The sequence below is a fragment of the Lipophrys pholis genome (genome assembly GCF_963383615.2).
Source record: "Lipophrys pholis genome assembly, chromosome: 6".
In the NCBI taxonomy this organism is placed as follows: domain Eukaryota; kingdom Metazoa; phylum Chordata; class Actinopteri; order Blenniiformes; family Blenniidae; genus Lipophrys; species Lipophrys pholis.
This window is the reverse complement of record NC_137629.1, coordinates 28,691,176-28,707,244: the sequence shown is the minus strand read 5'-3', so window position 1 is coordinate 28,707,244 and position 16,069 is coordinate 28,691,176. Positions and strand designations below refer to the sequence as shown.

The 16,069-nt window shown below is 46.4% G+C and overlaps 2 protein-coding genes across 2 annotated transcripts in view; one reads left to right on the top strand and one right to left on the bottom strand.

Annotated features, from left to right (window-relative positions):
* Positions 1 to 16,069, top strand: part of mrpl11 (mitochondrial ribosomal protein L11) — a 56,765-nt gene that overhangs the window by 29,434 nt on the left and 11,262 nt on the right. The window lies entirely within an intron of this gene.
* tmem265 (transmembrane protein 265) lies at positions 3,403 to 9,717 on the bottom strand. The gene is made up of 2 exons (XM_080465341.1): positions 9,363 to 9,717; positions 3,403 to 6,286 (listed from the first exon to the last, which is right to left on the bottom strand). The coding sequence occupies exon 2, from the start codon at positions 6,282 to 6,284 to the stop codon at positions 5,220 to 5,222; it is 1,065 nt and encodes a 354-aa protein (XP_080321467.1). The 5' UTR covers positions 6,285 to 6,286; positions 9,363 to 9,717; the 3' UTR covers positions 3,403 to 5,219.

Genomic DNA, 16,069 nt, shown 5'->3' with positions numbered 1-16,069 from the left:
TGGTGTTTCTGCATGTTCCTCCCCACCGATGCTGTTTCCTCTCTCAGAGGTGCTCCGCTTACAATTTGATCATTCTGGAGAATGTGGGGTTTTTGACATCTCAAAATGCATGCACGCACACTATTTTTTTAGATGCCTTATGGGGACAATGCATCGATTTACCTGCATTTTCCGCCGATTTACTCTAAACTCAGCTGTAGCTACCACTTGCTGAGCATTAAACCACACCGTAATCTAACCATAAACATAGCTGGACACTTTAAAGTTATCAATGTCTGGACAAGGATGGAGTTCCACTTGAAGGATGAGCACCTCCATCTTTGCGGAGCCTTCCTATCTATGTAGGGCAGCCCAACCTTAACTATGAAATCAATCTTCAGTGTAACTTTAGCTGTAAAAGAGCATTTTGACCCTTCAACAAAAGCATTTTGGGGCCTTGCATTTTGATTTCACACCCCATAAATGCAGTGTGGCATCACTTTTTGGGAAATGTAAGGCAAGAGGCTTTACCGACCTCAACGAGTGCACTGTGTGGTCTTTACTACCTGTAATTGTATAAATGGCCCCTGTTCACCTTTGGGAGCTTGTTCCTCGCCGAGTCCAGTCAAAATACTCAGTTTGAGTGAGAGGCATGTTAAATATTGTATGCAACGCACAGCTGAAGATATTTTATATGCAAATAGTTTTGGTTTCCCTCCCCACTTCGAGACATGCATTTTTCCGGAGTGCCACACTTGATTTAGCGTCTGAAATGTTCTTTTTAGCATCTCCAGCTATGATTGCACAATTTTGTCTTCAACATAAGTGCAACATCAAGACAATCATCGCTTGTTTAAGGCTGAATATAGCGCCACAGTTGCCTGCAGGCTTTTTATTTAAATTTGAATTATGCAGTGTTGGAAAATACTAATAGCCACTCACTTACTCTCAGAACCCCAGGCGACATTTTAAAATTTCACTTTTGTCAGACCAAGAGTCCAAAACATATTTCAGGTGTTGCGGTAAGTACAGGAAAATATTCCCAAGTACTCTGCTGAAGTTTAAGGCAACGGGGACTTGTACATTTTCTCGAGAAGTTCCACTTTTATGAAACTTGTTCTGCACTCCATCTCAGAGTGTAGTTTTCTTTATCATACAGCCTTTTTGCAGACTCAGTGATCTTATTTTTGTCTGTGAATAAATTCAGATTTATCCTTATCCAGTTTAATTCATTTGGCAGTATTTTACTTATTCTCTGTTAGGTGACCTTGGGTGACCTGAAAGGCGCCTCCAAATTAAATGTATTATTATTATTATTTTATTGTTGTTTTCACCAGCTGCAACAGTGGTGATTGCTCAAACATTGATGCATTATTAAGTCAGATGCAGCAATGCCTCATTCTGCAGTGACTTAACACTTTATTAACTTATTCGAATGCGTGAATTTAACTTTCTTTCCACATTTAAAGGATTTCTGTCTACGCTAATGATCAACCAAATGCCACCACTTCTTTTCTATCCTCTAAATGGAAAAGACTTTGTTTCAAAGTGGAAGCCATCCACAGTTTACAGGGGTTTACCTCATCTCGTTTCGATTTAACATATTTTCAAGGACCAGGTGGATGTCGCCGCGGCCCTCGAGAAATGATTTAGTATGCGTTTGTCTCCACTATTGCATTGCATATCATAAGAGTTTCTGAGTCTTTTGCATCATTTCTTTCTCTTAGACGAGACTTTGAAGTTCCCTACGAAAGCGGCCGTGCTGATGGCATCTGCTATGATGAATGATTCAGACATCTGTCTGTTGAATGTGACTTTCTGCCAGACTAGGTGGGTGCGAGCTGGTAGGCATACTGTAGCTGTCGCCACGTCGGGGGGTAATGAGGTGAGATGGGTTGTAACCAAGGGCTCGCCCAAGCACAACGCAGCCATATGTTTGTGGGAAGGTGCCTCCTCTCGGACAGTTTGCGATGTCGTCGTCGTTGGGGCGCCGTGTTGTGCGTGTTTGTCTCTCGCCTCCTGTGTGCTCCGTCAAGCTCACAACGTGTGTAGCAAACGGTAAATAAATGGCAGTCGGCAGCCACTCCGCTTCAGGCAGTGGCCCCGGCCCTTTAATCTTAGCCAGCGCGCCTCAGTTTTTTCCCCGTCTCCGGCTAACCACCTCTGACAGGGGAAGTGAAGAGAGGTAGGCTGCCTGGCGGCTGGGGGGCAAATTTAAACAAACGAGAGGAATAAAAGGAGGAACGGGAGACAAAAAAAGGGAAACCGACAGCTTAGGTACAGGAGACTAATTACAGGCCGGAGTGAAATTAGCACAGGCGAGTGGAGGAGAAGAATGGGAATCATGGAGGAGAAAAGCAGAAGACGGAAGAAAATAGGAGAGCAGCTCAAGCACTTTTCTTCAGGAGCAGGTTATGGGAGTCGGTGGGAGTTGGGAGAAAATGCTGAGCATTGTATCTGGAGCTTAACAGGTGTAACAAATTCTAGGAGGTAGTCATTTGCAGAGGCTGCTGCCTGTGCCGTCGCTGCTTTTAGTATAATAGAAATATGAGAAGTTGCCCAACAGGGAGCGCATCCAGAATTCGCGTGTTTGAAATGTAGAGTGAGCAAAGAAGAAGGAGATGAAAGGAGGAGGGTAGGCGAGAGCTGGATGCTGTCTACTACACTGGTTATCCCTTTGTGGTTTTTCCTTAAGTCTCCCCAAACCGCAGAGAGAAATCCCCCACAGAAACCTTTAAATGAATTTCTTTCTCTGTTGAAGAGTAGGCATTAGTCTCAATGCATCCTGTACATACAGCAGGTAAATCAAGCATAAAGCAGCCAGAATAACCACTTGCATTTTGACAAATAGCCCCAATTTCAATTAATGGGACCATTAAAGCTCAGAAGACAGGCCGATGGGTGCATTCACTGCCACTGTGAGCAGAGAGCCCATTCACTCTGAAAAATATCACACACTTACTAGTACCTCTTGACGTAGACACCCCCATCGCATCAAGACCCCTTTCTTTAATTCAGCTTTAAGAGCGAACAACACAACAGCACGCTCAAGGATTACCGTGAGAGGATCTGAGCTGATGGGGCCGCTGGCATAATTGTGATAAATGACAGCCTTTCGTCAGTGTGCCGGTCCATGAAACAAAGTGCGTGCTTTTCTTCCTTGAAGATGTTGAGTTACAACTCACATCACCAGCAGCTTGAGCAAAATAGAAAAACATGCAATGTGACCGCAGAGAGCTGGCTGATTGACTTTGATACCGTGCTGGTTTGAGGAGGAAAAAAAGATGTGGTTATTTATCCCCAAGGCCCCTTGGCCTTGAATAATTTGGACTGACTCCTCCTGTATTCCCCCCCCATGTGTGGGTGACACTCTGCCAATAACACTCTGACATATAAGCCAAAGAACTGTCGACGCTGGACGAGTATGAAACACTTTATTTTGCACTCTGTCCTGGAGGTGTAGCTGACAACAGCTGTGGAATAGCTTCACAGTATACACATGGCATATGTCCAAGTTCCAAATGGTACACGTAACGCGCACGCCCCTCGACATCGCAGAGGCTGGTAGCTCCATGAGGAAACAAGGCACTTGAGTGTACTGTATATCCTCTACACCTGCTGCTCTGACCCAGTAATCCCCCGATGGTCAGCGTCTTGATAAATGTGTGGCTGAAAGACGTCATTATTCAAATAGAATTTAAAAGTAAATTTTTGTTTCACCTGAAGTGAGAAAAATTAGATTTGCGGGTCAGGCAAGCAGCTGGACTTTTTTTGTTGTTGTTGTTGAATGACTGACAGATTTTAAGACAAGTACAAGATGATAACAAAATGTGGAGTTTGAAATTGTAAAGGGATTACTTACACGTGGTTTTCAGTCATTTTGTAAACATCTAAGGAAAAAATACCTGTACTGTAGTTTGTGATATAATAACATAAAGATGCTTATTGTCCAGCCATGTCAGAGAGGGACTGCATCAATGCATACTGCGTCTTTCAGAGTCGGCATCTTGAATTAATCACATTTTGTTGTGGTAAAATCGCTGCAGGATGATGATGAGGATGATATTAACATTATACACTGAAAGGACGGTACACAATGCTTCGGACGCTCATGTTCAAACTTCTACATTTAAGTCACATAAAACATTGCAAACCACAACTTGCAAGGAACAACTGACGACAAGTCTGCACTCCAACCAAAACAATCCTCTGACTGATTCCTCTCTTTAACCTTGCGTGTCAGACGAATAGAAGTGGTTTGGAAGTGGATTGGATTAAAATGTGGCACTGTGACACTTGAGGTGCACAAGCTGGGTGCACTGCAATTTTTCTTTGAGGTCATGATTTCATTCAAAAGCACAATATCAGAAAGGAAAATCTCTCTCTGGTACTCTACATATTTATTTTTATCCCTCTAACCTTTGCATTGTTATGTGGATAAACTGTATAATTTTCTCCTCCTCTGACATCTAAATAAATCTAAAAAGAAACTTCAGCCCTGGTTGATTTTAAGGGTCACTGGTTTCAACGCCATATTAAAACATTGACACACAGTAGAGATATTTCATGGTAAATGTATCTTGAATTGCAGCTCTGGTACTGAGAGAATAAATGAATCATGTCTGTGTTAATCTTTCTCCATTCATTGCCTTTAAAGTTACTGAGAAAAAGCAAGCTGGAAGGTCACAGTTAGTAATTTGCCATCTAAAAATCTAATGGCAGTAGAGTGTTAATCTAATTTATAGAAAAACACATCTGAAGTCATAGTTGTGCCTCTCTCTCTCCTACTTGTATATGTATTTATAGGGCAGTGTGGGATATTGAGAGAGCACCAGAGATAAAATTGAAGTTGCAACTGAAAGAAAACAATATTAGCTGAAATGACAAGACAGAATTCAACAGAATGTGGCAGGCTAGGCAGAAAAGCCCAGATGAGAAAACAATGAACACTTTAAGACTTAAGCAGACATGTCTGGGATACTGTTGACACTCTGACATATGTGTTCACAGTGTTGACTTCAATAGCACACTCACACAAATCACATCAACACATCACAAGTGAGCACAACAAAATGTGCGCAAAGCCAAGCCTGCCGAATGCATTTCCACAGCTCCGTTACATCCTCCGCTGTTGTACTGAAGTTATCTGTCTGGGTGTGATACCGGCTTAGCTGGTCCGAGTCTTGAGTTAGAATGTGCGTGCATGCATTTTTGCATGCATGCATGTCCGGGGTGGTTCTCTAGAGTTCGTGAGAGATAAAAGAAGGTCCTAAAGGCGCCGCTGAGGGCTCCAGGCTGACGTGGGAGAGAGTGTGGCTTTGGGAGCGAGTCAGTGTGTGATAATGAGAAGAGGGCACCTTCCCCTGAGCCTGACCCTCTCCCTGTTCTGCACTCTGGCTTGGCAGGGTCGACTCTGCTGGTTCTGTTCCAGCTGCAGTTCCTGCTCCTGCAGCACCGCGCTCCTGCTTGTGTCTTTCCCAGGCAGAACTCAGCTTCACCGCCAAAGCCAGCAGGTTCTTCCCCAGAAACACTGTGGACACGCGGGGGTCCCTGTACCACAGCATGCCCGTGCCCCTCAGGGCCAGGGTGAAAATGTTGATAGTGACTAAACTAAGCCAGGGGTACAAAGCCTCCTTGCGAGGTCCCCTCTGTCCTGGCAGCCCCGTAGCCCCCAACTCTGTGAGGGCCACGCACGGCAGCAGCAGCAGGAGGGCGTAGCAGTAAAAGAAAACCAGGCCCTCCGCCCAGATGGGCAGTTTCTGCTCGACCGCCCCTCCAGCTCCCACTGCGGACACTCCCTGGGATTCCCACAGCCCCGCCTGCAGGTCCAACACATCCAGCAGGTCGACCACGACCCAAAGCAGCCGACCTCGCACCTCCTGCTTCCTGCGCTGCGGTGTCATGTTGTCGGCCCCCGTCAGGATGAGGAACAGCGAGGGGAGGCAGATGGACAGCAGCAGCGTCAGAGTCTTTCTGGCTAGCGGGTCCGGGGGTCGGCGCTCCTGTCTGTAGTTGTGGCAGACGAAGAAGAGCTTGAGCTGTAGCAGGGACAGGAACAGGAACCAGAGGGCGTTGGCGAAACCGCGACGTGGCGACCGCGCCTCGGACACCACGCCAGCCGAGACGAAGCGCAGCGCGAGCAGGAAGCCCACATCACCTAGCAACACCGCAGCGTACTGCCACACGCTCGGTCCTGCAAGACCACGGGCTCCCAGCATGCTTTGCTCCAGCAGGTAGAGGTCCACCACTGCCATCGTGCTCACCGTGACAAGGGTTGATACGCACACCTGGGGCGTGGGCACCATTCCTGAAAGAGACATACACACACAAAATTTAAACTCCGCTCACTTTGCTCTGCACCGTGCCATCTGTCTCCGGTAATGCTGACAAATTCACGGGATAAAAATAAACAAGCTTTTTTTTTTTTTTTTTAAACCAACACTAATTCAAAAGCACATGTAAAAGAGTTTGATGCTTGTTGCTATGGTTAAAGACATTAGCTGCAGAGTAAGCACTGAGCGCCCTTCATCTTTGGCCAGAGCTACATCTACCCTGGCTGCTCAAGCTGGGAAGACTATTAAATTGTTTTGTTTTTTTTTTACTCTGCAGCTCTTTGAATTAAATAGCCTTTTTTCATAAAGGTCCTAACATTGTTCCTTTTTGATTCAGAGATTTTTTCCCCCAAGTTATCTACACTTACTTTCTCTGTTTATTGTCCCCCCCCCCGCCCTTTTTTTTTTCCTACTCGGCTCATTCATTATTAATTAATTGCGCTCAGGCACAGCTAGGTGCCCTGTCAAAGCCTTTTCTTTCCCTCTTTAGTCTGCCATGTTTATTCTCACACTGTGCTGCAGCCTTTAATCATCCCAAATTCCCACCTCATTCCAGATGAATATTGATAACTTGCTATTTGTTTAGAGATGCGTTTGACTCGTTTTCTTTGTGTACACGCCGCGGACGGCCGTGTGACTGCGCACAGGGAATGCTAATACAACTGAATATGAGGGCTTGTGTGATTTTTGCTACAGCTCTTACTTCAGCCGCAGATAGTATAAACATCAGTATTGATCTCAGCATGACAAATAATCATTGACTTCACAGCACAATCGAACCAACGTCTGTTTATTGTATTTAGCTGAAAAGTGGAGCTCGGACCAGTGGACTGTCTGTTATCTGCTCAGCATCACTGGGGGGGGGGTGTCAACCCCTCGACTAGATCAATGGCATTATAATATAAAATCATTAACTGCTCAGATGTGTCCTAACAGCAACAGTTGAGCGTGATCGAGCGGGAGATTGTCAGCATGATTGTGGCCCGTGAGGAAAGTCTGCCAGTGAGAAATTCGTATTGATATTTTGCCGATGGAAGACCCATCACTTCCCTCACTCCAAGACTAACAGGAGCTCTGCCATCTCCTCGGTGCTGTCTGAATCATTGAAGAGGGATGAAGAACTCCACTGGGTGAAGAAGGGGGTTCAAGACAGTGTGTGTGGAGGAGGAGAATGAGAAGAAGACTGCAAGTGAAAGATTAATAGGCCTTTTGGCTGTCTACATGCCTAATAAAGTGTTACTGCATGATGGTAATAGTTCATAAATAAGCTCAGGGGGAGAGGGGGTGAGAGTGATGAGGAAGAGAAGACTGAAATGCAGATAGAAAGTGACTTCCTCCCACTAAGAGTATATGAAGACATGCATTTTAAGAGCCAGCTCGGCCTGGGCGACTTCGTGTGTATTCATCACCGGGAGAATTGAAAAATCACAGACATTTGTGGCTTGTTCTGAAACAGATGAATCCAAGAGATGAGGAAAAGAACGATCCAGGCTGATTAATCCGCTCGGAGGCATGGTGGGAGGACAGGCGTGGATCATGCCAGCGCTCATAATATCTGATTGCCTATGGAGCCTTTTGTCTCGCCGCACACAGCAACTTGATTATCATTCCCTCTAAACTGAGTGAATTTTTACGAAGCCGCAGATTGGAAGGATATTGGAATTTAAATTCTGTCTTTTGCAGTCTGGAGGGAAGGAGTGGGAGGGGGGGGGCTGGAGAAGTTTACAGCCACAGCTGGTTGTCTCGGGGTCATTGCTCTTAAGTTATTCTACCTGCACCTTAAATTTCAGCCTGGAAATCTCCCCGTCGGGCTGTGTTTGTGTTTTGATACCCTGTCAATGCTGCATGTAATTTATTCTGTTGTGAGTGAGGCTGTGGGATGACAGCCCGTGTGTCCACTCAGCTCATCAATAATGACCAAATTCATCATTTTGCTGTCTGCAAAGTGACACTACTGTTGACAAGGTGAGGAAACCTATTCCACTGTAAGCATGAGTAATGGCTTATAATATCATGCCAGTGAAAGATTCGTGTATTTTCCATTTAGTGCTGAAAATATGTTTTTTTTTTTCTCCCACAAATTTACCCCTCGGCTGTCTTTGTTCAGGTAGGTGCACATTTGCACCAGTGTCAAAGTAATCGCTCTGAAACAGCACCTTAATCCTGTCATCCTGTCCAACACACACATACACACACAAATCTCTCTCACACACACACTGACTGAGATAAAGCAAAGGGGTGGAGCTGCCACTTGCATTTGTTTTCTATTAATATTGGGTGATTCCCAGGTGGACAGAAATCTGTGTTTGCTCCAACATTAATTCATCAAGCCCTCGAGTTTATCTCCATAAACACACCTCGCAGAGCTGCGAATTGCATCAAAGACAAATATCCTTCACAAGTTATCACAGGTGGAACAGGAGCACCAAGGGCATCAGGACACCATCTGAGCCTTCAGATGAGAAGTCATTAATTAATAGAGTGTTGGGTGTGCAATCTCTGATAATGCTGAGAAAATCCTCTCTCCAGCCCCAAAGCCACAGGACGAAAACATCTGTTGATTTCTCGGTTAACAGCTTCAGAGTTGCCCTGCAGGTTTGTTGTTGTCGATTTTACACATTTCATCACGTGTGGATTTCTTTCTTTCTTTTCTTTCGCATGTCCTCATAATCCACACACAGCCGTCGTTAAACGTCCTGGCATCCCGTTTTTAACAGTCGCGTCTCTGCAACACCTGTTTCATAACTGCCCTATTAAACTGCAGGTATTGTGGATTTATCCTGCTGCTGTAGTAAAGTGATGCTTTTAGTTACACGAAACCATTCGGCTCGGATCTTGTGATTTACAGCCAGCAGTGTGTTTTCCCGATGCCAAAGCGGCAGCAGTTCCGTCGGTGACCAATAAAGTCATTTTTTATTTTTTTTTATTGTCACTGATGAGCCGATAAAAGTCCTGTTTGTGTTCCAGTCAGCCAGGCGGGCTGGCTCATCGACAGTTTGTAGGAGCTTTTTAAAATAAATAAATAATTTTTTTTTAAAAAGCGGTTCATACTTATCAGGATTTCGTCCTCCGTGCAGATCTGGCATGGCAGATATCTCCGTCCCTCCGCCGGCTCCGTGCTTGTTGCAGAGGCGCGATCTGGACGTGAATCTGTCGCCTCCCGCAGAGCCGGGTACCGGGGGGGGGGGGGGGGGGGTGGGGAACCGGGGACCCGCTGCCGCCGGTGAAGAGATGCAGCTCCTGCCGCCGCTGCAGCTCCGCTCCGGGGCTGCGGGGCTCCGGCCGGTGGAAGTCGTTCAGAAGCGGCCGCGACGCGTTAAATGGTCGAAGTGCAGCAAAAGCACCGCAGCCCGATCCGGGAGGGAGGACGGGGAGAAACTCACTCACGCTCCCCGAGTTTGGATGTGGTGGTAATTTGTAAGCAGGTTACGTGCTCAGGCTTCAGACCTCCCACCCTCCTCAGTTTCTCCTCCTCTCACCCCCCTCCTCCTCCTCCTCCTCCTCACCCCACCCCACCATCAGCTGTGGAAGTTAAGCTGGAAGAAGAAGATGCTCAGAATATTTGGAGAGCGGTGTTGTTCCACTGCGCCGGTCGGAGTGATAATGATGGTGCCACTTGCAGAAGATTAGTTGCATTTGTTCGGAGGCAGACAAGAAACCTTATTTACCCTCCTCGGCTTGAAACCGGAGCGGGGGAAGTGGAGCGGGAGATGCTTGTAGCCTGTGGACACATTTAGGAGCTCAGAAGGCAGATGTTACAACTTTAATTAGTCCTCCTTCTGTCTACTGTCTTAGTCACACAAGAAAACCAGCCCTCTGTTGTACATCACATTACAGCAGGCTGAGCGCCTAGTTAGACGGCCGGATTGGGAATTTTTTACTCGAAGGATCTTGGTGGGAAACTAATCCTGTGGAAACTGTTTCTTTGAACATGCTTTCATTCTCAGTGCATGTGTGAGGGTGCACATGAAGTTTGAAGATATATATGTATAATTTTTTTTTTTACAGCATCACCTTCCTCTCAAGGTCCTGCTCCTTCAAGTGTGTCTGTGTTCATACTCTGCACCTTAAACAGAGGCTCTAGCCCCCGCCATGAGTGTCTGGGGCTCTCAGTGGGTAAGCTTCGTTGTAGACTGAGAGGTTTAATCAGACTGGTAAGAAAGGGGATGGAGAGCCATATTTCTTGTCAGATTCAGCTCTGCGCTCTGCTGGCTTCCAAGAGAGGAAGTATTTTCCATTCCCCTCTCTTCCTCCAGCTTGGGTTCTGGTCTGAGTGCCTTCCTCTCTGTGCAGCCTTGCTGTCACCTCGCTCCTCCAGCCTTCCACCTCCCCTTGTTTTTAGTCTTTTTTTTTTTTTTTTTTTTTCCCTGTGGGTGTGGTTGAAGGTCACCGTGCACACTGGCTCACTTTCACAGTGGTGAGAGAGGCAGGAAAACAGACGTGGGGAACAGTGAGAATAGCAGAGGAGGGCGAGGGGCAGCCAGGCGGTCAGACACTCTGCACTCATCACTTTCTGCTGCAGATATGATTGGGGGGGGTTTTGGAAGGACTCATGGGGTTGCAGCCTGTCCAAGAATGCTAAAGGCATCAACAGAGAGCCGTGCTCCTTGTCAGACCCAATGCTGACCTGTACAGTCGAAGCATCCACAGCGACTCCACGCCGTTGCCTTCCTGCCCTCGCTCGGTGTCATCTCGGCGTGTGGGGCGAGAATTAAAAGAGTGCTCCGCCATTTAGATTTGCACTTCTGTAACTGAAATCAATGCAGCAGAGGCCGCAGCGCAGATATTGTCTGTTATACGCCGCACATTTGTCTTTCTTGTCAAAACCTGGCACCTACGTCATCCATAATTCAGCTTGATTGCCAGCGGTGGGATTCCGACATGCCGGTTAATGAAGCCTGGAGCTGCCTGCCTCCAGCAGAGTTGAGGGGCGGGTAAAGATGTGATAAGCGCTTTTAATCCATATTTCCAGATTTTCTTGTCGCATTCAAACTTTAGTCTCAGTCGCTGTGTGGAGTGTGTTGTTTCACAGCTTCACTTTGTTGTAATCGCTTCACGAAAACAAATTTGAATTAGGACGGGATAAGATGCGACACATCTTGCAGCACGACACCCCAGTTGGCTTGACAACATGATTTTAAAACAAAGAAACGAGCCCTGATGTGTGATCGCTGGTTTGAAAGACATTTCCCATGGAAAAGCTGAACGTCGCCTCATATTGCATTAAAAGCATTTGAACGAAACAACATTTGATATAGTGAATTAAGTTCTTGGCCAGACATGGGCAACTGGCGGCCCCCAGGCTACATCAAGATTTATCAAAAATAGTATTGTAGGTTTAAAGTTGTGAGAAGAAGAATGTCACTTTAACCACTTTTCAAGTTGATTTCAAAAAATATATTTTTAAGGTGGAGCAACAACAGATTTCATTTGGCGGTTCCTCTAATGCCAATAAACTATTTTGTGAGAAGTGCAATGGAGGTTTTGTGACCTTCCATCAGTCAAAGTTGCCCATCTGGTGTCAACATTAGTTCTTGCGATGTTTGTTTTTAACCAAACAATTGTCCGACCTTGAGCTTATGCACAATGTTCACCTCGGCCTCTCATCGCAACACTTCAATATGTGTTCATACAGGAAACAGGACATGTGTGAGAGCTGTTGAAAGTTTAGATGTGAACTTTATTGAGGTTAAGTGCAAGATTGTGATTTTCTGCTTTTCACTGTCAGGTTTGTGGCTTTACTGTAAGAAATAAGAAAAATGTCTTTGTGTTTAAGAGAACGTTGTTAGTATATATGTGGGCAGATGTAGGTTTTGGTATTATATTGCTTTTGTTACCTGGCAACTCCACCATGTGAGTGTATAGTGCGAAAACAACATAGGGATGTGAAATTAGCTCCCTCCCGCAGGGACACGGGAAGGAAATGCAAACTTTCCCTTTTCCACACTTGTCAATTTGTATAAATTGAACGTGACGTGTTATTGGTCTTTCCATTTTCTTTTATGTGATTTTATTGCTATGGATTTTTGCCCGTGTGTGTATTTTGCATGCATGTTCTCCATTTGTCTGTGGGAGATTTCTCCTGATACTCCGGTTCCTTCGACGGTTCAAAGACGTGCATGTGAGCTTAAATGTTGACTTCAGATTGCAATGGAGTAATTCTCCCTTTACATCCTGTGAGGGACTACAGACTGTTTTTTTCTTTTTTTGCATACATTCGCTGTGTTTCACACGCAGTGTCTGTAGCGACGGCCTCCGTCTCCATGCAATCCTAACTTGGATAAATCCGGTGCGGTCGATGGCTGGATTACATATAATTTACTGTGTTTTAGGGAATGACCGCAAAACTGCAGGTTATTGACGGGAGTCGTGTCAGATTTTTCCAACTGTGTGCGTAGAAAAAAAAAAGTTTTCCCTACTTTATCCACATACATTCGTCTCGACCTAAACACCTGGGAAATTCCTGCTGAAACAACAGAACAACACCTTTAGAGTGCAAAACTCCCCATTATCTCCCCCGGCACTCTGCGAACACGAGTCTGGCTTTGTTAAAAACGCTGCAGCTTCTGTTGCAGTCTGACTTTTTTTTCCCGCCCGTGGCTCTCTCTCTGTGTGTGTGTGTGTGTGTGTGTGTGTGTGTGTGTGTGTGTGTGTGTGTGTGTGTGTGTGTGTGTGTGTGTGTGTGTGTGTGTGTGTGTGTGTGTGTGTGTGTGTGTGTGTGTGTGTGTGTGTGTGTGTGTGTGTGTGTGTGTGTGTGTGTGTGTGTGTGTGTGTGTGTGTGTGTGTGTGTGTGTGTGTGTGTGTGTGTGTGTGTGTGTGTGTGTGTGTGTGTGTGACATGTCAGCCTATTGTGTGATTCCCAGTCATCTCCGGCGTGCAGCCCTGGCTCTGGTGTTTCTGCCGCAGCCTCCACATGTGATTAATCATGTGAAGTGGCAAAAAGCACAACACTGTCAGGACTGTGAGGGGGACCTAATGGAGTTGAAAATGGGATGTTTTGTTGTGATGCAATCCATTTTGCTGCACTGCCGCCTGCCTGCTTGCTCTCAACGTGCCCTCAAACAAACAGCAAATTTCTCTTCTTCTTCTCCTTCTTCTTTTGCCAGGTACAAAAAGTGACGTCCGTGTCTATTTTAAGCAGAGATCCCGAGAGCTGAAAAACACTACTGAGAAGTTTTGGGCTTCTCTTTGGTTGTTATGAAGATCAGTCTCTGAATTTGATGCACTCCGTCAGCCCTGCACTCGTCTGAGCGGCGCTCCTGAGCCGCTTTATGCGGCTCTCTCTATTGGCCTGAGCACAGTTCACTGGAGGCGAGGGGGGTTGGAAATCGTTTTCATTTTCCACTTTTAAGACTAATCCACTGATTCTGCTGTGGAAAATCAAGTAGTAATGCATGTCCGGCGTGAAGTCGATTTGCTGTGTCTGTTGGAGCTAAACTGACCTGCCGTTCAGCCTCTCGCTCTCAGTTACTCCGGCTGCAGCTCAGAGGTTCAGCATGAAACCTAATCGGCTGTTTGACGCCAAGTTGTGGCTGAATGTGATAAAATGCCAACACCGGCGCAGATTAAATGAACAAGTTAATGAAGGTAATGAATGAGAGTGTTTCACACTGAAGACTTTAATTAACCTTGCCTCCCACCAGTCGCCTCCCCCTGTCGCACCTTTGTCACCAGACTGCAGGACCTCTTCTGTACGGACTACCCGGGGCAATTTATCCACCGGCCTTGAATGCTGGGGGGCAATTAATCCTGCCACCTGCCCCAAGGCCTTATCATACGTCTGTATCCTTTATCTCTTTGTTCGCCACGCTTCCATAAGCACAGCACTTCTCTTGACCTACTCTCGCTCTCTCATCTCCCTCCGGCCCCCCCCCCCCGGCGTGCTCCTCCACTTCCTTTCTTTTCCTCTTTTTTTTTTCCTTCCTTCCTTCTCTCAGATGCAGAAACACCTGCGACCACACACAGCGAACGCTTCCTCACCGTCAGCAGTCTCTGGCAGCTTAATATGCACACATATCCACTCTTCAACCGATAGTCTTGTCAGATTGAAATGAGGCCGAAATATTCATACATAAACATACGCACACACTCGCCCATATTTATGAAGACCTCCCGTGGCCTCTTCTTCTTCTTCTTCTTTTTTTTTTGTGCGCGTGTGTTTCTTCCCTCCCGTTGTTCACCTCAGTCAAACAAACCCACTTCTCATTGTTCAAATATTGACCGCAGTTTCTGGCCACATTCTGACAACTTTAATACACCTCAGCTGTCTCTTCCTTTCAACCCCGTTTCTGTCTCCTCTCTCTTCCCTTCAAGTTCACACACAAAGACACACACACACACACACACACACACACACACACACACACACACACACACACACACACACACACACACACACACACACACACACACACACACACACACACACACACACACACACACACACACACACACACACACACACACTCAACCATCCAGCCACACTAGTGCCACATCTTGTTAAAAAGAGTTAGTGAAGCTGAAAGGCCAATCACATTAACAGGGAGGGAGTGTCAAAGAAGACCGCAGAGAATATGGCGGAAGGGTCAAATCGAATGGACACTTCTCGGATTTTAATTGCGAATGCCTAATTGCTCCTCATAATTATGAGTAATAAGAGTGGGCCGCGCTCATCTTTGGATCATGTAGCAATTACTCACCACTGTCGCAGCTGGATTTGAGGGGAAGAAATATGTTCGTAGATTAGCGTATAATCCCGGTGCCCAGGATCTCGGAAGGCTTTGAAGACGCTTGAATGTCTTCGTCCGCAAACGACGCAGAGGGCCCCTCCTCGGGTGACGGGCTGCAGCCATTTTATACTGGACTCTAATCGGTCATGGTGGAAACGGCGAGGGTTTATCCGGCAGCACAGACCGGAGGATGATTAGATACCCAGATGCAGTAAGCAGGACGGGCGATTTGGCCGGGGCATCAGTGTCACTGCTCCAGCTCGCACCCGCTGATAAATGTCACGGGAAGTCGCACGGAGCCAACCTTGAACCTGCCTTTCATGGCATGCCAGCCATCTAACAATGTGACTGCAATTATCAACATGGCTCAGCCACCATAATGACTGCATTTAAAATATCAAATAGCCCTAGGCCACAATAAAACTTCATCTTCAGATGTGCACATGTCTGGACTTTTTGTGTGAGGGGGCTTAATTAAAATATGATTACCTGTCCCTGGTGCATGCTCAATTGTGTGCAGAGCTGATGGCACACTATCTGTGGTCCCAGGTGGGCTGTCTCACTTGTCCTCGAGGCCCGTCTCGGGTCTTATTTGCCACCTCTCTTCATGTTTGTTTGAGCTTATTTTAGCAGTAAAAGACTGTCTGGTCAGGAAAGGGCGTGCAAAGTCTTTGCCGCGGTCTATCTTTAGCACAGCCCCTTCCGTCTGCATAATGTCTCACTGTCCGTGCTCAAGCACATTTTAGAGGCATCAGGCATTATCTCTCGCTGGACAGGGAGGCCTTTTCATGGCTTTGTGTGGCATGAAAGGGCCGTCTGAGGCAGTGGGAGAGATCATTATCCGACATGGGCTGAACAGAGGGAAAAGGAGCGGGAGCTGAATGTGTGAGGCAGAGCCCGAGGGTTTGCTTTGACTCACACCCAACATCACAGCCTTTATATTAATCCATATTTAATTAGACTTTTCTTTTAGTTTTTTTCCTCCCCGCTTGTTTACCCTTGTTGTGTTGTTGTTACAGAGGAGGCGGA

Bases quoted from the DNA above. Each gene is read 5' to 3' on its own strand.
- tmem265 (XM_080465341.1), bottom strand. From the start codon at position 6,284: ATGGTGCCCACGCCCCAGGTGTGCGTATCAACCCTTGTCACGGTGAGC.